General features: G+C 33.9%; 2 protein-coding genes across 3 annotated transcripts; one reads left to right on the top strand and one right to left on the bottom strand.

Moving 5' to 3' along the window:
• Positions 1–1,676: 1,676 nt before the first annotated feature.
• Positions 1,677–10,103, bottom strand: LOC120249581 (protein PIN-LIKES 6-like). Its single transcript, XM_039258136.1, has 11 exons — positions 9,852–10,103; positions 8,967–9,355; positions 8,764–8,843; positions 7,886–8,010; positions 7,252–7,373; positions 6,081–6,272; positions 5,027–5,101; positions 4,119–4,219; positions 3,918–3,970; positions 3,008–3,202; positions 1,677–2,034 (listed from the first exon to the last, which is right to left on the bottom strand). The coding sequence occupies exons 2-11, from the start codon at positions 9,150–9,152 to the stop codon at positions 1,913–1,915; spliced, it is 1,251 nt and encodes a 416-aa protein (XP_039114070.1). The 5' UTR covers positions 9,153–9,355; positions 9,852–10,103; the 3' UTR covers positions 1,677–1,912.
• A 4,806-nt stretch (positions 10,104–14,909) lies between these two features.
• Positions 14,910–23,765, top strand: LOC120250161 (NAD(P)H-quinone oxidoreductase subunit N, chloroplastic). Of its 2 annotated transcripts, XM_039258945.1 has the most exons (5): positions 14,910–15,324; positions 21,252–21,281; positions 22,897–23,013; positions 23,092–23,177; positions 23,543–23,765. In XM_039258945.1, the coding sequence occupies exons 1-5, from the start codon at positions 14,995–14,997 to the stop codon at positions 23,601–23,603; spliced, it is 624 nt and encodes a 207-aa protein (XP_039114879.1). In that variant the 5' UTR covers positions 14,910–14,994; the 3' UTR covers positions 23,604–23,765. The 2 variants fall into 2 exon arrangements, with proteins under 2 accessions (XP_039114879.1, XP_039114880.1); XM_039258946.1 differs by lacking the exon at positions 21,252–21,281 and having other exon boundaries at positions 14,916–15,324.
• Positions 23,766–24,278: the final 513 nt, after the last annotated feature.

A 24,278-nucleotide genomic window follows, 5' to 3' on the forward strand; every position in this document is an offset into this window, starting at 1 on the left:
ATAATAATAATAATAATAATATATCTCATTTTCAATTTTTTTTTATAGTTTATATGGTTATTTCAATATATCTTTAACATGAATATTATATATATATATATATATATATATATATATATATATATATATATATATATGTGTGTGTGTGTGTTATATGTTTATACTTGTTTATATGGTTTTTATGTATTTTTGAGTTGTAATTATTTATGAAAAATAATATATATTTTTAACATATTATTAGTTTTTTTTTAATGTTTAAATGGAACAAAAAGGTTTTTTTTTTTGTACTTGATGCACTCGACAGTGACCTCGAATAAAGTTTTTTATTCTCGTCCGGTTCTTTGCTTTTATTCTTTTGCTTTTCTGTGTTTGACTGTTATACCTTACCGCATCTAGTGGTTGATGTACTCCTTTATTTATTCCACTGGGGTTGATGGACTTTGTTGTTCATGTTTTTTTTGTTAATTGAAGGTGGTTCATCTATTTCAAAAAACAAAACAAAAACAAAAACAAAAAAAAACTAGGGGTTATATGCTTATTAGGATCTTGCTTAACATGGTGAAATGGCGTGGTCTATTCATGCATGAGCCATGACCACATGCCTCTTGAGTGTGATCTATTCTTCTCAAACTGCAAAAAAATTTTAAGCCTGATTTCTAGTTGTGGTTTTAGTTTGATTTTAGTTGACGTAAATATTATTAATATTTTATTTTGAAACGTAATATATATATATATATATATATATATATATATATATATATATATGTATGTATTAAGATGGAATAGCTGAACAAAAATTATAATTGACCACATGCCTCAAGCGATACTGATAACCAGCCAAATTCATTCAGGTAAATCTAAATTTAGACAGAAAATCTCTAAATCATTTCAATCATATATAATCATTGCAATTCTTTAATATGCATTAACTGTTTAAAATTTAATAAATATTTTATCCATACATCAAAATTTAAAAAATGTTTCTTCCTACATAGAATTATTTTTATTAATTTTAACTTTTATATATTTAAAAATAAATAAATAAATAATATGGCTACTAAGATGATAGCTATAATTTGTATACAGAGAAACTACTGGAAGTTTAGTGGTAACTCACCACAAAGTGTACAATCGAACAAAAACTCATAACTTTGCTTACATAATACTCTTCATTAATACTATTTACAAATTATTTACTATAACCCTGGACTATAAAATACTATTTTTTTTTATTATATACTGAGTCCTAGTAAAGATCTCTTGCGAAAAGAATCATATTCTCCGTCTCTTAAAAATTGCAAGACATGAAAAATTTCTATTACTGAATTTTAATCCCTAACACATTATCTTAGACATATATAATAGATCTTCATTGCCCCTTATGTTAGTTAATCCGCCTCACATAGTATATTTCTAAATAGATTATTAAGCTATAACTAATGGACCACTGTACATTCATATTTTTTTTAATGACATTCATCTCTTTTACCACAAAAAAACATATATAAATATATATATATACAAGGGGGAAAAAACATGTTGATAATAACATTCTTGCCCTCTTGAGCATTAGTGTGTGTGCATGAGCATGTGTGCAGTTGCTTGTCCACTTCATTATTAAAAAACAAACAAACAAACATTTTTACTGATCTTACTTAAAAATGGATCGGTGGAAAAAATTCAAATACATCACACACTAAGGAAATCAAACACAATAAGATACAAGATACAAGATACAATTTCATGAGTTTCACGGTCAATTATCATACCTACAAAAAGGTGGGATGATATAAATCATCATCACAGTTTTTTTCCCAGCATGATAGAATGACTGATAGGAATACTCACACTTTTTCGTATAACAAATTAAAGGAAAATAAGGTGAAAACAGAAGAAGGCAAATGGAATGCGTTTAAAAGAGCATGCCGAAGAATAGAATAATCCATCCAGCCATTGAGAAGACAGCAAAGATATGGACCCAGAACAGAACAGCTGCTGCTTCTTTTCCACATCCTCTTAGATTTGCAACAGCACCTGCAGCCAAATTCAGATTGCATTAATGACAAACAAGTACATTGTTGTTAAATTGAAACATTATGATCAAAACACCAACATATATATATATGTGTGTGTGTGTGCGCGCTGTGAATGCAAACCAAACATAAGAACCTAATGTTGACAGGAAAAGAGACAGACTTATACTGTTTTACATATTAAGATTTTACCAGACTTAGTTCCTATTAGCCATCTCTAATAAATATGCAGGCTAAGTAAGGATGAAGAAGCGCTGTTTTTATGGGCTTTTATAATCAAGAAAATATCTCGAATGGCTCAGAAAAGCATAGGCTTTGTTCGTTGCTTGTGAACTGTGGGTCTCTATCCATAATCATGGTTGGTGGTTCTTGTTTTGGGATACCGAGCTGATGATGCATGATCTTTCTCTCATGGGCTGTCTCTGTGAAAGTAATGACCCTAGCTTATACAGACAGTTAAGGAAGAAAGAGACGCATCTAAGAGTTTGCTTTGAACACTGGCGGCATATGGACAATTGGTCGAATAGCAGCTTTTTAAGGCACAATTGCCAATTCTTGGTCAAGCAGCTACCTGATATTATAAATAATAATAATAATAATCTTTGCAACAAGAAAAACTGCACTTTGATTTGACAGGAAGAAAGATTCAAATGTAGCGAAGGCACTCTTAAGGCTGTACCTTCCCGGCCATAATTTGCCAACCATCTCGTCCAATTGTATAAAATCTGTTAACAGATCCCAACCTATAACCTATTATATTCTACCAAAGAACTAGACTTGAAGTGCTCACATCAACTAGAATTTGGACATTTTCTTAAACTACTGTAGTGGAGTATCGAGTGTGTTCTAAAGTTAAATAGCAGCATCTGGCTTTAAGTATTGATGCACAGTAAAAATTTTAGAAATCAGTTACAGTAAATGAATGTAATGATTTTGTTGTAGTGAGGCAACTGCATTACAATGAGGATAGTTACCTTGAAGTACAGAAGTAGGCATGCTGTGCTGCAGTAAAAGGACAAACTTGAACATCTTATCACCCTTCGGGATGAACCCAAGCTTGTCAGCCAATGTCACTATGCCAATGCCTGCAGGTGGCACAAAGACTAACCGAGCAACTACAATAGCAACCATCGTGCGTAATCCAAGTTTTGAACTACCAGCACCTGGACCTGAAGAAATAATTTATATATATATGTATGTATTAAAAAACCAAAATCAACAATTTGATTCTAAAAGTTTCACTACTGTATGATTCAAATATTCATATCGGATACCCAGTAAAGAGTTAAAAACTAACTTTCTTGCATAATGATAAATTCATTATCTATCTAATGGAAAACCAGCCAGATAAATATACTGGATGGTCAAAGCCAAGAAAACCCTAGTTACTGGTGGTATATTTATGCAGATATCCTAATGAAAATGATATCCAATTAGTAAGTAAAGGCTATGATGTATTAATTAGGATGCCATCCATATCATAGCTTGCCCATGTTTTCTTCTCCCATTTGCTTACAACATAAATTATCACTAATGTGTACCATTTGCTTTGTATACCATGTTATCAGGTTTCTACCCTTTTGTGACTATCGTCATATTGAATATAATCCATTTTAATCTGTCACAAAATGTGTTCGTTGAAATAATGGTGTGCCAAAAGGCATCTTAATATAACTACATCTCTGCCATAAATAATAGTTACTAGTTAAGACGTGCATGGGATATGACATAAACTAAGTTACGATCATCGTTTTACGGTAATATGTGGCAAGAGGATTTCATGAAGCATGAAAGTTGAATTAGTAGTTAACAATATTTTGTTTGAAAAAACTGAAGGGATAAGATATAATGAAACATTACAGCAAATGAAGAGAAGAGCCTTACCATCAACCAGGTTGCCACCCAAAGCAAGTAAAATACATGGAATCATGGCCTCCCTGTAATTCATGCCATCTATGTGAGTTAACTGGATATTTAAGACAAATTCTAGTGAAAAACAAAAAGGCTGTGGACAGAAAAGTTGAATCTAATTTTAATATTCCACATGATATGATAAACATTGAAAGGATATTGGCAGACTCTTACCCAAGGATGAGGCAACTGTCAGTGAAAAAGTAGAATGGAGCATCAGTAGCAAGGATCAAGCCCTTTAAAAAGGGTATAACACCGATGATAATTGCAAGAATCTGACACAATATGGAAATAACAAAGAGGAATAAGAATGATGTAACTCTGAAATTTCTGCTACTCAGGTAAAAGGTTCTGCAACATATTAAAACTCCATCTGAATTCATGACTAACATAAGTATGTAATCCCTTTATATGATCAACAAAGACACTCAATTAATGCCAAAAGAAAAAAAGAAGAAAATACACCGTTAATCTTATGGTGTCTTTGCTTTGGCTAATTTGTGTACTGAAGTCAACTGATGAAATAACATAGTGTTTTACTGAAACTCTTATCAGTAAATTATTTGCAGGCCCCAAAATATCACCTTTTCATATGATCCATATATAAAAGATATGACGCTTCACTAAATACCAATTCATGAGATTATACAGTACTTGGCTTTTATCAGCAAGAAGTGGATCATTATAGAAATAGAATCATAACTTTGCAAAAATAGAAAGCACACTTTCTTGTTAGGCAGTTCTTAGATCATATGACGCTTCAGTAAATACCAATTCATGAGATTATGCAGTACTTGGATTTTGTTAGTAAGAAGTGGATCTTTATAGAAATAGAATCATAACTTTGCAAAAATAGAAAGCACACTTTCTTGTTTGGCATTGTTTGGTCATCCTTAGAAGCTGTAGGCCATAGACAATAAATTTAGCACATGAACTGATGTACTAATTGAAGTAAACATTGTGCAATGTTTAACGACAGGAAAGTTAGATGATCCTTTGAAAATTTTCACCAAAATATTAAAACTGCAGGCTGGTTCTTAAAAAATGGTATACAATTAAGAGATGTAATTGCTAATACTTACAGAGGCAATAACAGGGGGCTGACACATTTGTTTTAGCTTCAATTTTTCAGCAAGATAACACAGCCGCCGAATTATCTGAAACAAGAATTTGCAATTTAGTATTGAAGCTCCTAAGAAGACTAGAAATCACAACAATCAAGAATGTTTTACCTAAGTTCTCTTTTAGGAATAACTATAATACCAGGCACATCATGATAAATAGCCAAGAGATTAAAATAACATGATTGCTAAGTCCTTAGAGGCTAATGAATCCCCAAAGTCGTAGGTATGATTTGAAACCAAACTCAACACATATGGTGCCCTGATAATCACAGTCGTACTGGGACAACATCGTTAAAAGATGCTGAATGAGAAACAAATAATGTGATTCTGATTTCTCAGCCCACATATTTATTCACATTCATGAATAATAACGGTAAAGATGTTGTTGCACTCGAGAAATACAGAAATCCTAACAAATCCTATTAAACTCAATTGATAAAGACTTAATCAACTAGAAAACTCCCCAAGTATGTAATCATGCTAACAAAATAATATAAATAATATCTATCATTTTCACATAAAATAACCAATATTACATGCCATACCAATTTAAGGAGTTGACTCAGCTATTTGGTATATGCTTAAAATATCAATGGCTGAATGAAAATTTTAGACTTCAGCCAGACTCAAGAATTTCTGTAAGATCAAGTCAAGTTTCTTTTGGTGAAAGAAGAAAGAACTAAATCACTTCAGGAATTAGATAATATTCCCACCAAAGATTATCACATGCTCTAAACAATCTCTTCATACAAGCAACCTTTCTTTGCCAAAATGTTTTTTCATAAACAAGTAGGTTAAACAATTCCAAAAGAGAGAATAATTTTCTTCATGGTTTGAACAAACAATGAAATGCCTGAAAATCAAAGAGAATTCCTGACCATCAGTGACGACTAAAAAAAAAAAAATAGAAAATGACTCCCATATGGCTCAAGAGGCACATCTATGATATACCAATGCACATCAATGCATGAATATAGTGTTGGATATAAATGGAAGAATATTTTCTTCTAACCTTTCCCTTTCTTGAAGACTCAAGCTCTATTGGTTCAGGTTCTTTTGAAATCAGCAAAGGCATTTTTTCAGGGACAACAATATTTGTAGACGCTGTAGTTGGAAGTTTCTCATTTTCAATCCCTTCAAAGGTTCCTCCAGGTGGGGGAGCAAGCATATGAAACACAAATGTGTACACAATTATTGCACCAACCTGCCATGTATGCAAACTCAGGTTATGGTCAACAATCTCCAACACAAATTACAGAACAATAGAAACACAAAACACATGCTCAATGAAATTAAAGAGGCATTTAACAATATTACAATTTAGAAGATGAATATATCTGTCTCCAGGGTGCATCTAATCTGAAGTTCTAACCCATCCACTCATCCCAGTTAAACTAAAACTTCTCTCTTTTGAAAATCTGTGATAAGAATAGAATAATATTTTGCAACGTAATTCTTTCTTCTTCTATTTTTTTCATAGTTCTAAGTGCGTTTCCTACGAAACTTTAAGCAACTACACCATCAAATGTTAGTGAGATACTTGCCAAAAAACAGTCAAAACGAATAAACAAACATGAACACAAGTGCCGAGATAGAGATGTTAGAATCAAACTATGCTACCTTTTCTTAAAAAAAAAAGGAATAAAATAAAATAAGAGACTGGAAAATGGAATTAGATATTAGGAATTGTTAGATTTGATGCAGACTCATTTAGGAACAACTTTAATGCCCATATAGGCAAAGAATGAACTTTAAATGTAGTTCTGAAAAAGATGAAAATAATTAGATTGGATAATACCTGATATTTAAAAATATATTAGATTGGATTTCAATTGAAATTTCAGAGTTAAATGAGCTCTCAAAGCTCTATTTACTGCATCTTTACAATGATTGCATGAAGATATTTGAAGCTGTTATAAGTATCAATTTGTTAGTTTCTTCTAGTTGATATGTGAAATGCCACTTCACAGGGAGCTACTATGAGATGACACTTTGCCAAAACTAAGTCTCCATCAACAAAGCAAAATATTAGTCTATTCTAAAAGAAACATCAAATGAGTCGGCTGTGAGACAATTATAATAGTAGAAATTAGGTTTATGCACAATGATTACAATAATAATAGAAATGTCTTGTGCATAGCAAAATTCTAAGGTACATACAAAGTAAGAAGGTCAGCACATACCCACTGACCAAATGCAATATAAGCATTTCCATCTTGGCTGCATTTGTCTGAATCACCAAATGGGTTAGAGTTGTCTCTACATATAGCACCAATTAAAACAAGAGGAACGTTTCCAATGTTTCCTGAAATCAAATAATGTACACATGTTATAATGAAAAAGCTCATCCACAGGGCATTGGATATAATGTGACAAAAACAGAACTTCAGAGCTAAATAGTAGCAATAGATAACAATCAGATCAAGTCAAGGAGGTGAAAGAAACTCTTGTCCAATATAAGAAGCCACGATTAGGAACCAAGATATATATATATAACAATGTCATCAATCTATGCCGACTGATCCATCCAGAGATCTCAGTTTTTGACTTATTCTTACTTATTCATTGCAAAGAGTAACATTTTCACATATGGAAATAAAACTTGCCGGAAAAATATAAATATCTCATCTAATCCATACTTATGATTTGAGGCACTTGCAAAATGAACTGAATATCAAAATAACACAATTAGTACATCAAGAGAAAACATTAACCACAAATAGCCAAGAGTGCAATCATAGAAAAAAGCATGAATAAGCAAAGCCAAAGACCATTGTTGCCAGAAGATAAATGAATAATTTCAGTAAAGTATCTCACCTATTCCTATCTGTATAACGGTGAACTTGAAGTATGGATAAGGAGGCCGTACAATAGATGCAACAATAAGACCTATTAATGAGCCAGAGATTGTAGCCAAAATGACGTTCGCTGGAATAAACCACCTGCAAATAAAACGCCACTAGTACATGCTTGTTAGTTACTGAGACTTCCTGTCAGAGGATGAACAGGAAAATAACTATCATATTAAGCGGGAAAGGGATCGTGTACAGAACCACAATTAACTCAGAGATATCAAATAGGCAAAAATACATCATACGCAAAGTGAAGGATTTCCGGCTTTTAGAAAACTAAACATAAGTAACACAGAATAGGGTGCAGATTTGGCAGAACTAGAAAAGCAGTTGGGTTCTTACATGCTGCTGTAAATGTTTGTTTATTTGTAAAAATCCTGCTATCAGTCATTTGTTTTGTCCCTATTTAGTACAAGTTCGAAAGCACACACCGACGAATACAAAAAGTTACGAGGCTAGCAGGCCCTAAGCTGAAGTCTGATTAAGCTATGTTCTCAAAAAAATTTACATGATAATTCCAAACTCCCTTGAAAATTTTTGTTGGCAACAAAAATTCCCAAAAAGTAAAAAAAAAAAGAAAATATATTATGCACAGTCAACTTGTTGACAATGGTTATAATTAATAATTTCAGGCCCCCAACTTGTGTGCAAAACACAAGGCTTTAAATATTAGTTTTGGTGTACAGATGAGGGAAGGCTTCATGATTCATCTCTTATGGGCATCTTTTTCTTAATTGAACTATATCAATAAAATAGAATGGCCATAGAAAGTTATCAACATAGTTCATATATTAACTTCCGAGCGAATGAAAAACTAAAATGAAACACTCAAAAGTTCTTTACCAATCCATGAGCTTTTGGAGAGTGATTGCCTGTCCAAGTTGGGCAAAAATTAGGCAGGGAAGAAGAAGGGAAAAAACCAGCTGCAGAATGCATTATAAAAAACTTGTTAATATAGCAGAAAACATAACCTGATACAATCTACAAGAGATACACTGGACACTAATGTTTAACAAGAAGTGTTCAAAATATTTCTGTTCACTCACCCCATTAAGAAGCTTCCTGCCATTTGCAGAGAGAATATTCACATACTTGGAGGCCATAAGACAGCCCATAAAGCATATTGTGAAAACCTTAGCGATCGGTAATACTGCAAACAAAATGGTCGAAACAAGGGATTGCCCTTTGCCATCAACACTATCCATAACAACAGAAATTAGAGACCTCTCCATCCTTTTCTACTCCTCTACACTCTCAAATCCACATAGTAGAATCTCTGTACAAGTAGCACAGCAGCTCAACTTTTGGCACCAGGAAATTATAAGGTTTCAGAAATCTGAACAACACCAATGGAGAAAAAGATGACCAAATCCAAATCTCCCAAGATATGAGCTTTCAGAGAAGAGCAAATGCTCTAGCAACAAAAAATTAACCACTGCAGAAAAAAAGTTAACTTTGTAAGAAAATTTTATTACCCTAATTGAAATCGAAAAATTTTAGATCACTTTTCATAAGATTATAACTTCATGGAATCAAATTGTTTTACTGCACTCAGATTCAATATCCTAGAATAGAAAATTGGGAGACAAAAAACTACATATATAGCGCGATGTGACACTATCATCCCAAAATATTAAAAAAAAATTTAAAATTAACAAAAAAAACACTACCTCATGGTATCCCACAAAACTAAAAAAAGGCACATAAAACTCCTCATAAATTCCAATAAAATATCAAATCAAATATGACTATGCAACATTTATCAAATATTTATTAACACACACACGAATCTCCAACACTGATCATAACATCCTCATCAACAAAAGGAAAAGCCCAAAAAAAAAATTTAAAATTAAAATTAAATAAACAAAAATCCAAACGTGTACATGACTCCATCACTAAAGAAAATAAAAGCGAAAAAACTCGAATACCTTCCAATCCAAAGCTCTGTTGCCGTTCTTCCGAATCAAAGCATCAAAATGATCATTATCTACTGAAAATCCACCACTTGATCGCAATAAACACCTAAAAATCTCCAAAAAAACTAAAAAAGACTAAAAAGCTATCAATCTCTTGTCTTGATCTATCTCTATCTTTCCCTTTACCAAGTGGATCACTGGATGTTTCTAGGCTCGGCCTTGAGGCGAATTTCAACCACCAAAGCGAGTGAGCCGCGAGGAACGAAGAAAGAGCATTTATATATATATATATATAGGCGTTCGACACGTGGAGGGTGTCAGAATGCCCCCACAATCAGCCACAAATTACGATGCTGCCCTCCCGTACACTACTGACCACCCTTCCGTAAAAGAGCGGTGGCGACTACGGGTGTCTTCTCAGTTACGGTGTTCCGTTGTTATGTGGATTCGTCTGTGTATCTTCCGGGTAGGGGTAGAGTTTGATTCCATTAATGCTTTTTATTATTAATTATCTTTTTAGACACAGTTTACCCTATTCACCGTACACTCCAGGGATTTAACTTTCCGACAGTTAGTTTATTTATTTATTTATTTATTTATTTATTATTTATTTTTGGTAAATCACACAAATTGGGTCAATATCATCTTGATGACTGAATTTTGATTTACTTCAAAATAATCACTAAAATTACTAATTATTTCAAAAACAAATCACTGAATGGATTAGCATTTTCATTAACTTATGTAAAAGTAAAAAACCTAGTCAATACACCGTTAAAAAGTGATCTACAATCTTCTCCACGTCAACTAATAAAGATGATAATCCATTAGGTGATATACCGTTAAAATAATTAGTAACTTTAGTGAGCATTTGGAGACAAATCAAACTTCAGTAATCAAGTGATAAAAATGATATTTGACCAAAGTTAAGTGATTTAAAAAAAAAACTAACTATTTTTGACTATCAATGATTTTTTTTTTTACGAAGATGGCAATCACTACCTTATAAGAGGGTGGTATCAAAGAGACAGACAAATATAATAGTGCATTAGATACGGTGGTTTAACTACCCCTTAAAAATTTACCATGTGGGGTAGGTTAACAAACGGGGCAATTAGGCCTATGACATGCGCCCAAAATGCTATCTCAATGACCACAATCATATAATGGTAAATCCCCTTTGTCTTGCAGTCATGGAAGGGGTGGAGAATATAGCTCCCTCTATACATTATATGAATAGTATTTATATAGTATTTTTACAATATGTTTGTAGAGTACTGTTAGCAACTGTGATACAGAGATTTGACCTTGCATCACTCACTCACCATTTTTTAGTGACTCTCACTAGACTATCTCGTGGTTATCAATAATTTCTTCATTTATTTGCATTTACCTTTTAAATAAAATATTTGTATTTTTATTGAAAACACAAATTTAAACCCCCGTTTATATAGACAAAAATACATGTATATTAAAATAGTAATTCCATACTTGCTTGTACCCTTCATATAAATCGTCCATTTTATAAAAATAAAAATTGTAACTTCCAGTAATTTATCATTGAGTTATATTATTATTAAGTATAATAAATGTATCCTGAATATCTATATATATGTATAAATGTACATTAATCCACGTGAAATACATATTTATATATAGATGATAAAGAAATGGTAAAATTTAAAGAAGAAAATGGAATTTGCATAATAAAAGATGATAGGTGAGGTGAATTAAGAGAATTGTGTGTTGGACATTTTGGGTAATGTATCATCGATGTCATGGGCCCCGGGGTGGCACATCAATAATATTGCTTACGTTTCTAATATGAAAACCTTTTATCATGACACACAGAATTCTAATTCAAAAAAGGACAAAGTTCATATTCATGCTCCACAAAACCCTTTTATAAAAACAATGTATAAAAAAAAAAAAAACTTAGATGAGATATAAATACAATATTGATATTTCTTTTATATTTTTTTTTACTTGTCACATTTATTAAATTCACAGAAAAATTAGTTGAAGTTAGTTAGTTCCTTATATTTTGTAAAAAAATCATTACTTTTTAAAATTATTTTTATTTAAAACTCCAGTAAGTGGAGTATATGATTTTAATGTTTAGTTGATTGTGATTTATTAAAAATTATATAAATATATTAAATTAAAGAGTAAATTTGAAAAAATATTTAATATTGCATAAAATTTATAATGTAACAAATAAAAAAAATAAAGAAGAACTCTAAAATATGATAAGTAAAAAAAAAAAAATGAAAAGAGTATAATATCTCAAAAATAATATTTACTTGTAAATATGTGCACCTCTGTCACGGAACACTGATATTTATTTATTTATTTGAATAAAATGGATAATAACACTGAATTTATGTGGGCCATAGTTGTCTACCTAATTCTGAATTTTAATTCAAGAAATAAAGAATAAATTTTTTTTTAAGGAGAACCAAATACTTTAAGTGTGACCAACGGCCTTTGGGTCAATTGGTATCGAGTCCCATGCGTAAGTAGGGCGTTCATTTCGGGGAGGACCCGGGATCGAACCTCATGTTCTACATAATGTGAGGCGCGGGGCTGGAGTCGGGCCTCGCCTCCCTCACGCGTCAGCGTCCCCCGAGCTACTGGCTCGCGCTTTTTCAAAAACCACTTTAACTGTTTACTCATTGCAATGGTGTCAACATATATAGTAATTAAATCACCATAGTTTATTTATGCATAGTTTTTATTAAATTTAAAAATTAGAAGTAAATAAATCTTGATTCAAAGTTAAATTACCTGCAAATTAATCTCTTGCACCAAAACTTGTAGACCACTCATTTGGTAAGTGGTTGAGTAGACGGCACTAAAAGAGAGCTAGAGTATAGTAGTAATTGGCATGACTGCATGAGTGGGGGGGACCAAATTCCAATTAAAAGAGAAGAGAAATATACTTAGTACAGAGAATACAGGTCAAATCATTCATTAATTGTCACATGAAATCTCACATGAAGAAAGACCTACCCTTCCTTCTTGTTCTCTATTTTAAAAATAAGCAAAGTCTACTTTTTCTACACTGTATCTGACGTGGCGTGTTGTTATTTTTAACGTAGACGTAATTTTCAAATAAATTAAATATATCTTTAATGAAGGCAATTGTTTGAATTGATGTTTTTTTTTTTTTAAAAAAAAAACACCTAGAAAGGTCCGAAAATATCTTCCTAGCAAAACCACTGGGAGTTTTATACGTGAGGAAGACTTTTGAAAGTTATTTTTATTTTTATTTTTATTTTCTCAATAAAATATTTTTAACAATTTCAGCATTAACATATTTAAAGCTGCCATATATATTTCATAAATTTAATTTTAGTTTTCTAAATTCTCAAGGAAGTTGTGGTATTGTTAAAATAATGTTCTGAATTAAAATATTTAAACATAAAAGCTTAATTTATTTTAAAAAAATTGTTTTATCAAACTAAAACTAGCACCTTCATTTTATGCATATACTTATCTAACAGGCTTACCACTTTGAATATATGAAGCACAAAAGAAAGATATATATATATATATATAATGGAATTATGATGAAATTGCACGTATATTATTATCAGTTTTTTTTTAATGTAATTATAGTTTATTCACTTTATCAAAAAATAAATAAAAATTGTATGTACATCACCAATAGGTTAGGTTATGTGGATGAAGAACAAGAAACAAAAGAATTATACATATACATCTGAGTGTACATGCAAAGCGTGATATTAATGTAAAGGAACAGTGATATTAATGTAAAGGAACAAATTAAGGTACTGGACACTAAACTACTTTCATGAAGTGCATGGACATGAGAATTACGTGTTTGGTGAGCTATTTAAGATAACTAGGGAGTATTGATTCTAGTGTTGAGCATTTGCCACGCAGGTAAACCATTGAGAACATTGACAAGGATGGACAGTATATAGGATAAGGGAGAGAAGTATAATACTATTGGCAACATGGACAAAGATGGAGGGTGGATGGTATGTGGATTAATTAGAGAGACACTTGCAATTAGAAGGAAGCTTCCTTTTGGGAAGAATATGATCCATATGCCATTTGAATATGCCTTGTCTTCAAGCCTTGAACATCAAAAAATTAAAGGTCTACTTCTTGGTGTGACACTACATTGAAAAAAAAATAGAGTAGATGTGTACACATAAGAAGCACATTATTTTAGAAATAATTAATTACAAAATATATACGCTCAAAATTAATCTTAGCAAAGGTGTGTACTCGAAAATAATAGTCAGAGAAAAAAAAGACATCACTTGTGTAATAACAAATTCTATCAAAAAATAAAAAAAGACATTACTTGTGTAATAACTGGAAGTTGATATTTCACTTTTCTCCCGAATTAAACATTTCATAACATAACATATTGTTATTAGCAGAAGAAATTTTGTTATATTTTTTTCAATTTAATTATAGTAAATAAAAGATAATTTGATACTAATTGTTATAAATTTTAAGATGAATTTTTCCCACCAAATTTAATTAATTAATTAATTAATTAATTATTATTTTGTGACAAAAACACGGCAAACCTTTTCTTCTATATAAAACACATTTTTGTAACAATAATTGAAAAGTTGAAATTTTATTTTCCTTCCAAATCAAAAGCTCAATAACACAATAAATTCAATAACTATAAAATATTATGGTAATAAAATTGTTGTTTATCCTATTTTTATTATAAAAAAAAACATTATAACTAACAGTGGATTTCTTGATGATGAAACTTTTTTTTAAGTTTGGAACTACCGTTAAATTAGTGTTATGGACCTAATTTTAAGATAATTTTCTTGCCCACAAAATTTAATTAATTAATATTATTTTGTCACAAAACACGCCCCAACCAACAACTTCCTGCTCAACCAAACACGCACACAATTAAACCCATGCTTTAGAATGGAGTATAATTATGAATTTTTTCCAGGGTAGATAAGCAAAATATCCTCTAATCAGAGCCATAAACACGCCTCGGGATCAGGTTTCGCTTGAAAGACAACATAACCCAGCAGCTCCCCGCCCTTATCCTCCCTCTCCGCCACACAGAGCCCTTTCAAATCCTAAACCACGACAACCGCCCATCAAATCCTTCCCATGATGAGCAGCCTCGCCTTCAACCATGTCCTCCTCCACCGCCTCCGCGTTCCGCCTCCCTTCGCCATTCCCGTGCTCTCCCGGCGTTTCTCGGCGGCGACGGGGCGGAGCGGTGTCCGTAAGGTGCGGCATTGGGGATTTCATCGGCGGTGACCTTCTGAAGCCCGACCTGGGGCGATGGCTTGATGATGTGGAGAAGCACAAGGCTTTGGCAATATATTCGCCTCATGAGGGCGGCTATGAGGGCAGGTACCTCAACAGGCTTCGTTACCAGGGTTATTACTTCCTCGATATGACTGCGCGCGGCCTCGGTGATCCAGAGACAATGCTCACCAAGATCTATCCCGTCTGCCCGGTTCGACCCCTTTTACATTTCCTTCTTTGTTATCTAGTTGTGATGCTCTAATTCTATAATGTTATCGTGAGGAATTCTGTTTAAAGATGCGATTTTTATTGGAAACCTAGAAATTGAAGGCAGAGGATCGCCTTTGCCCTAAATTGAAACCATTTCAATTATTAAAAATAACTAAAGAAGAAATCCATGATCAATTTTTAGTAGGACAGATTAGGATGGGTTGTGACAATTATTTAAAAAATGATCATCTCCAACTATTCCAGAAAATAGCTTGAGCAAAGAAGTTGAAGAACTCTCAGGTATCCATAATGGAAATCCGGCTTAAGCCTCTGTATAGACCTCTCCTATAGACAAGGGATAGCTAAAAAGATTGAATAGGTGCCCAAAGTAGTTCCATATTCAGAAGGCAAAAGGGTATTGCAAAAGCAAGTGGTTTACTGATTCTATTGCAGCATGGTAGAATAGATATGTTACAGTAAAAAAATATTGCGAGCATGCTTAGCAGCATTGATTAGCATAAGGATTTTGTTAAGGACTAAGGCCCTTCCAAAAAGTTGATCCTATGGGGCATCTAAGGTCACCATTATTAAGAAAATAATAGAAAGATTTTATTGAGAAGATACAATTACTTTCAAGACTCCAAACTTTAGAGTCATCTACTCCAGTGTAAAGAGACAAAATTTCCTGAATATGCTCAACTAGTGCAGCAGATGGGGTTATCCCAAGCAGTAAGTCAGAGAAAGGCAGGGATCAAGTTACTAACAAAAATAGTTGGTCGTGATGAGTCAAGGAAAAGATTTGGCCACATATCACGAGGGGTCTGCTTGTTGGGCTAACAATCATAATAGAAAGAGGTTGAGATTGTATCCTAAATTTTAGAGAGAATGCCAGGATGGAAAATGGGTAAAATATGGAGGATCTTGGCTTGGAAAAATGATTTGCTCAAGGGGATATTATTGTGAAGACTCCAAAAGGAGCCTCTAAGGTGGTAGTTGAATCAAATGCCTTGTGATCAACACCAAGTTTGGTCAGAGCAAATCTTCCACCACCACTTACCCAAGATGACATTATTGAAGTCATAAAGGTTAAGAATGCCCTAGGTCCTTTGATCTCAATATCAACAAAGTTGTTTTAAATAGAGGGCTAAGGAGTGAGTTAAGTTTATTTGTTCTGTCGGGACCAAGGATTACATGATGTCATTCGTAATGAAGGGGGATATCACTTAGAGAGGATAAGCTCACCGACATACTCGTAGGGGACATAGAAGTGCCACAAACACTAAATTATACAAGCAAAAGAATTATCATTAAATTTAATATTTGAGTCCAACCTATTCCAAGTAACAAAAGAGGAAACAAAACAAAAAATAGTGAGTTTTGAACAAATAAGACTTAGTCCAATTAGGGAAGTCTCAGCTTCCTTAGCACAATTAAGGTTTATTGAGTATGTTAAAGTAGTTGGATTAGGCCTAAATTCCTCAGCACAATAGGTCGGCCCAACATTCCATGCATGCATGCATGCACTATGTCATTATCCAACTTTGGGCCCTAACCTAGTGTAACGCACTTATGCACCAATAAGGAATTGATAGCATCCTTGGCACTAAAAATCCAAGAAAGGACTTCTCATCTACATCGGCGGAGTTAAGTTGCCTGTCATTATGCTCGGGTCCTATGCTGTTGGACCATTGGTTATAGTCTTACTCTGGGACTGGTAGTTGTTACCTCAATTGCTTGAGGACCTAGTGAAAGACTGAGGCCTCCACCATAGTGGAGTCGCAACCCTAGAGGAAGACACAAACATTATTTCTTGCAAAGTTGGGGCCATCATTGGCCGATAGATAAGGGAGTCCATAAGAGGTGAACTGGGATACAAGACATCAATCTGGTGCCCATTGAGGTTAAAGATGCATCATATTGGTGGGAGAATAAGGTGTCATTCTTTGTTTGAATAAATTCTACAACTACCTTGCCTTCTCCTTGGGAATGCTTGTGTACTCATGCAAGAGAGTCTTATCGGCACAACACGGGGATCTCAGACTCTTATAAGTGCACCTTGAAGTGTTGCATACCAATCTTGAGATTCACAACTAAAGGCAACATTGAGTGTGATGTATACCCGGTGTCAAACCTACCACATGCACAAACATGAGCTCTGCAGAGAGCTTCACTCAAGATTGATCTCATTCTCTCTATTTGTTTATAAGAGGAATATACAAGTCTTTGAAATTTCAAATTTTATTTTATTTTATTTTTTCAATTTAGTAACATACAGTATCGCTTCTAGTTTGGAGAACCATTTGTCTCACGTCTGTTCTAGTGGCTAAAGTGTCAAGGTGTTTGTATTAACTTCATTCATTAAAGAACTCTTAAGCATGCAATATATTACAATTTATATGAAAACAACAAGAAACACTAGTAAATAGGCATGAAAGCTATAACCTAGTACACATAAAATATACTTAGATTGACTAACAACCATACTGATTTGATATAACACTAGTAAGGTGTGCGAATACTATATGTTGGTGTAGCTTTATGCAGACCATACTGTGGTGTAGTACTATGCCTTAGAACCATGCTTTGGTACAGCTTTCAATCACCTTAAACACACCCCCTTGAGTGAAGGTTGCATACACTCAGTAAGGTCTTGAAATATGTAAACTTCTAAACAGACAGGGCCTTTGTGAATATGCCCGCTGCTTACTCATTTGTGCTGCAATAATGCATGCTAATCAACTCATTTGTAATCAAGCTTAGGATGAAGTGATATCTATGTCAATATTTTTTGTGCGTCCGTGCAAAATAAGGATTTTAGCAATCGAATTTGTGAATTTAGTGTCACACAAAACTGGTGTTGCTTCTGTTTGTTCTTGTTCGACATCAGTTAGTAATCCCCTTAACTAAATAGCTTGACATGCAACTGAGGTAGCAGACACATACTTGGTTTTTGTTGTGGACAATGCAGTAACCTCTTGCTTTTTGGAACTCCAGGTAACAGTGCTTGAGCGTAATGTAAACAGATTTCTTGAGGTGCTTCTTTGATCATCAATGGAACCATCCCAATCGATATTAGTGGAGCCATGTAGCTTAAAATCTTGAACATGCTTATATAAAATCCCATAGTCCTCAGTTCCTGCAACAAAGTGCATAATTCGTTTGACTGCTCCTATACATGATGGTTCGTTTTAAACCTAGATGCTACTCCTGTGGCAAAAACAATGTCAAAGTGCGTGTGTCAGATAGATATAATAGACCTCCAACCATGCTCTTATATCTCACTGCTTCTGTTTCACCCCTACCATCACTCTTTGGTAACTTTTTAGCAGTATTAATTAATGTTGAAGTCTTTTACAACCTTGCATATTAAATTTCTTGATAAGGTCCTCTGCATATTTGTTGTGAGACACAAGAACACAACCTTTGCTTTGTTTGATCTCTAGTCCAAAAAAGTAACGCAAGGACCCTAGATCAGACATCTCAAATGTGTGCATCATCCTTACTTTAAATTCATCCACAGCTGACTGTGAGGACCTCATATATATTATATCGTCCACATGTAAGAAAACCAATAACTAAGCAGTATTCCCTTCCAATTTCTTATACAAAGTGGGCTTGCTTTCACTTATGTGAAATTTATTCTCCCGAGAGTATCTATCTTGCTATACTATGCACAAGAAGCTTGGCGCAATCCATATAAGGCCTTCTTTCAATCTATACACCTTTTTCTCATTGCCTCTTATTGTAAACTCCTTTGGATGTTCAACATATACTTCCTCCTTGAGCTTACTATTAAGAAGGACGGATTTCATCCAATTGAAATACTATCCATTCCAATTATGCTGCCAAACCCATGAAAATCTTTACTGTCTCTAGTCTAGCAATTAGTGAAAATGTGTCTTCAAAATCCATCCTCTACATCTGTGAGTGCCCTTTTGCCACCAACCGAGCTCTGTGCTGTGTACACTCTCATTCGGATGATATTTGGTTTTAAAGATCCATTTTAACCCCACTGTTTTCTTGTCATCCGGTAGATTTGTTTGTTCTTAAGTCTGATTCTTTTGAATGAGGTCATCTCTTCATGCATTGCACTCATCCACTCATTTTCTGCTGTTTTTTCGTAAGTCATAGAATCAACAATAGTCAGTGCAAAGCGACACGTTTCATAAATCTCCCTCAAGCTTCTAGTCTTCAGTGAAGGTGTATCAACTGATGGCTAGGTTGCTCGTATAGGACTACTGTGCATTGTAGACAACTCAGATCACTATCACTTGTCTGAATTGGTGCAGTAGTGGACACGCCACCTAATGTTGGTGAACTAAGTGCAATTGCACCTTCAAGATCTAAAAGTGGAACAATAAGCTATACACCTGCATCATACTTCCAACCCCGTTTGGCTCTTTTATTAAATATGACATTCCTGCTAAGTACAACCTTATTAGTAGTCGGGTATATAATTTATATCCTTTTGTTTCAGTTTAGTACCCTACAAACATACATTTCAGATACTTTGTATCTAATGTTTTATGTTGTGAATCAAACAAGGCATAATCTATGTAACCAAAGATTCGTAGATGATCAACATAGGGTTTTATAACTTTCCACGCCTCGTATGGAGTTTGATTGAGCACCACCTTTGTCGGAGAAATATTCATGAGATAAACAGCTATTGCTATAGCTTCAGTCTAGAAATGATTGGGAAGCTCCTTCTCCTTTAATAAGCTTCTTGCCATCTCCACCACTATCCGATTTTTCCCCTCAGCTATGCCGTTCTACTTGGGAGCATATGGAATTGTTAGTTCTCTAAGAACTCTATGCTCTTCACAATAGGTCTTGAATTCAGTTGAAAGGAACTCCCTCATCTATCTGTACGTAAGGTTTTAATGACATATCTACTCTACTTCTCCACTAGAACCTTAGATTTCATAAACTCTCAAACACCTGGGATTTGCTCTTGAGAAAATATACGCAGCTCATTCGGGTGCAGTCATCTGTGAACATGACGAAATATGTAATCCTGCCTAGTGAGACTGTCTATATTTGGCCACACAGCCACATAAATGAGCTTAAATGGAGTGGTTACCCGCTTAACTTTGCGAGTACGGAATGATAGTCGAGCCTGCTTGCTAAATATATACGATTCACATACCCCTATTTGATTTACATATAACGGTTCTTTCACTATGCCTTTTTGGCTTAATAGTTTTAAACCTTTCAAGTTTAAGTACCCATATCTAAAATGCCATAAGATGGAGTTGTTCTTTATATCTATAGTCAAATTAACTAAACCTATATTCCTCACCTCTAAGTTAAACATGCAATTTCTTGTCATCTAAATTCTGGTCATTAATTGACCTGATTCCTTATCTTTAATAAGACAACCATCATTGTCAAATATGACAGTGTAACCACCAGCTAATAGTTGCCCAACACTTAATAAGTTACGAGCTTAGGGACATACTGGTTATTATTAAAAATCCTTACCTTGTTCTCTATTGTGGTAATTGCCACCATGCCTCTCTCTTCCATATGCATTTCATTATCATCTCCCAGTTTCATTGTTGACTTCTTTGTTTCATCCAACTCTTTAAACAATTCTCTGGTTCCGGTCATGTGGTTAGAATAACCACTGTCCACCAGCCAGAGGTCTCCAGTTGCTTCATTTGTGTTAACAGTTCCACCGTTTGAACCACCATATGCCATAAATAGCTGATTCTCTTTACTTTCTTCATCTAAATGCACTCTTTATTTTTAAACAAGCACTCAGCTTTCAAATGCCTATAATGCTTGCAGTTGTGGGCCTTGTGGTATTGTATATGGCTCTTGTTCTGCATGCGATTAGTGAAGGTTATCCTTTGCTCAGAACTCTTTCCCCTCCCTCTGCCTCGAAACCTTCCTCTATTAACCCCTCTACTATGTCCTCTGCAGGTGTGCTTATCTACCACCTTGCCTTTAGAGGTATCGACTTTAACTTGGAAAGCCTATTCCTCGGACTTTCCTGTTGTTCAGTTCAACCATGGTTCGTGAGCTTGTAGTGAGCCACTAAGCTCATCAATTATAAGCTTAGTCAGGTCTTTTGACTCCTTAATGGCAACAGCTATATAGTCGAACTGAGAAATCAGACTCCTCAGCACTTTAACCACAGTCTAATCTGAGATCAGCTCACCATAAGTTCTGATATGGTTCACAACCATGTGTCTGCAACTTCACAGCAATGACTTTTGAAGACCTTTGAAACTTCATCTGTAGGATTATCCATGTATGCTTGAACATTGTAGCTGCAGCAATCCAGGAGAAAATACTCTCATGCACTGCCCGCTGAATAAAGAACAGGCCTTTGGCATCCCTTTTTTGGTTCTCCTTCAGCCAAAGCTTTTCATCTAGGTCTGTAAAGCCTTTCTCGATTTAGTCCCAGGTCTTAAAACCTCAATAAGGTCCTTATCTTAATGCTCCGTTGTTCATAGCTTTCTCCTTTGAATATGGGTAGAGAAGGCTGAGAAACTTTCACTGTGTTTCCATCTGAGGCCATGAGGATGATCAAGGGTTTCAAGCAAAGAATTACAAAGCTCTGATACCACTATTGGGGTGTTTGTGCTAACTTACTTCATTCATTGAAGAACTCCTAAGTATGCAGGGCATCATAGTTTATACAAAAACAAAAGGAAACACAAGTACCAAAGCATGAAAGCTATAACCTAGTACACACAAAGCATACTAAGACTAACTAACAACTATACTGACTTGATATAACACATTAACACTAGTAAGGTGTTCGAATACTATACGTTGGTGCAGTTCCATACAAACCATACTTTGGTATAGTACCATGCTGGAGAGCATGCTTCAGAACCATGCTTTGGTGCAGCTTCAATCACCTTAAAAAATGGAGTCCCTCTTAAGTGATTATGGTGTGCTATAAATAGGTTAGCGGTTAAAATTAGTTAGGTATTTTAGAAAAATAAGGGCACGAAAGTAGGGAAGAAAGTTGAAAGAGCAAACGAAAATGTATGAAAAGAAAACAACAATAACATTAAGAAATTTGTCAAGAGTCATAGACTTCATTGATCTGCTGCCATTTGATCTGCACCAGAATTTGTAATGAATAGGAAGATACATAAATTCATAATTGTTCTAATAATTCTGGCATAATTAGTATATTGTAAATTATTTCTATAATCATTCCTTACTGGCAGCACTCACCAGTTGTAACTATGGCTGTCAATATTTCCATAATTCTTTTGAAATTCCAGCAGTCAACAATTTCGGTTAGTAAAATTCTCTTCCTTGAGAGAAAATTCAAAAGCACTAGGATATAGAATGAGTTTTGCTTATAAACAGAATCAAGTTCCTACAAGAAAGGACAACACTAGTAATATAAAAATTATGCAGAATAGATTAACTGCAGGATGTGCATAGTTATGGCAACCAGAATGGGAACAAACGAAGATGGGACTCAGTTTCCTCATGAATTTAAGGGAAAGGAGAGTTATTTTAGATTCTAATCAACAATTTTCATTTCATTATGTGACCATCTTATGGGTGGTTTTAGAAAATCAAACTTTATTATCTGCAGGCACATGTTGGAAAGCAGCCCATTGCAAGATGGTACTTCCCACCTGAGGTGGATTTCAGGCTAGCTATGTTGCCTCCAAATGCCAAAGGTCTTGTCTTATGGATAATTGAAGCCAAGGTCTGTTTAAACTCTTGTGAATTCAAAGAATTCTAGGATTTTATCATACATTTAATTCCTAGCACTTTTATTCTGAAGGTCCTATCAAAGGCAGAGCTACAATTCCTAGCATTGCTCCCTAGTCTCCGTCCTAAAGTCCGAGTCATCGCAGAATGTGGCAACTGGTAATCAGTCTTGATCGTCAATGAACTTTTAAAGTTATTATATTATAATGATTGAAGGAAAATAGAGAAAATAGAGTAAACGAGAGAGAATGGAAGGAAAAGGATAGAAACAGTTATATCAATTCGTTTCCTTTAATTTAGTTGTAATCTTATTTTCATCATTCAACCAAAGGAAAAGAAAATAAATTAGCTTCTTGTCTTCTTTTATATTCTCTTGATTGCTTCATGTCAAAAACACTTCCATTGACAACGCGTCTTAATTAGGACTTAGACTATTAATGACACATTTTCTCTCAAAGTGAGAGAGGAAGTTTCAAATCTTCTTGATAACATATTTGATGAGCATGATTATGGTTGATATGCAGGAGGAAATTTATATGGAAGCCACTGAAAGAAATATCAGGACTTGTGCCACTTGTAGAATAAAACCAGTCAGCTTTTATAAAATGAAAGAAGATGTGCTTATGCTACACCAAGTAATCTGAGAACTCATTGTATTCATTACAGTGCATTTCTTTGAACATGATGAATTTGTACTTGAGGTTAATGGTTAATCTGAATATCAAAGCTTCATAATTGCAGACTTAATGAGTAAGTGAGTGGAATTTTTTTTTTTCTTAATTAACTCTTTCATGCCAGAAGTCAAATTTCCAATTTTTTGAATTATTATTATTATTATTATTATTATTATTATTATTATTATTATTTTTACTGATTTGCCGTGGATTCTCTACTAAGTTAACAAAGATTCCTGCTAACATGATTTTGTTGGAAGCTGCTGCTGATGCAAGGTGTGAGAGACCATGACATAACCGATTTCTTAACATACAAATTGGTTTTGCATGTGTAATGCATAGTTAGGCATTGTTCATATTTCTTCCATTTGGCTAATTTATTCATTTTTCTATTCATTGTGCATAGTTTCTGGCTTGGAAATTGGTGATGAAGTTATCTCAATACAGTCAATTTTTTCTGCAGTATGGGTTTGGAGTTGGTGATGATGTTTGACACAAGACAGTGATAAATTTTTTTTATAAAATTTTTGGCCGGTGGTTTTTCAAAATTTTATTGTTGCTGATGTCACAATTTTATAAAACTTAA

This window comes from Dioscorea cayenensis, chromosome 19, assembly GCF_009730915.1.
Source record: "Dioscorea cayenensis subsp. rotundata cultivar TDr96_F1 chromosome 19, TDr96_F1_v2_PseudoChromosome.rev07_lg8_w22 25.fasta, whole genome shotgun sequence".
Taxonomy (NCBI): Eukaryota; Viridiplantae; Streptophyta; class Magnoliopsida; order Dioscoreales; family Dioscoreaceae; genus Dioscorea; species Dioscorea cayenensis.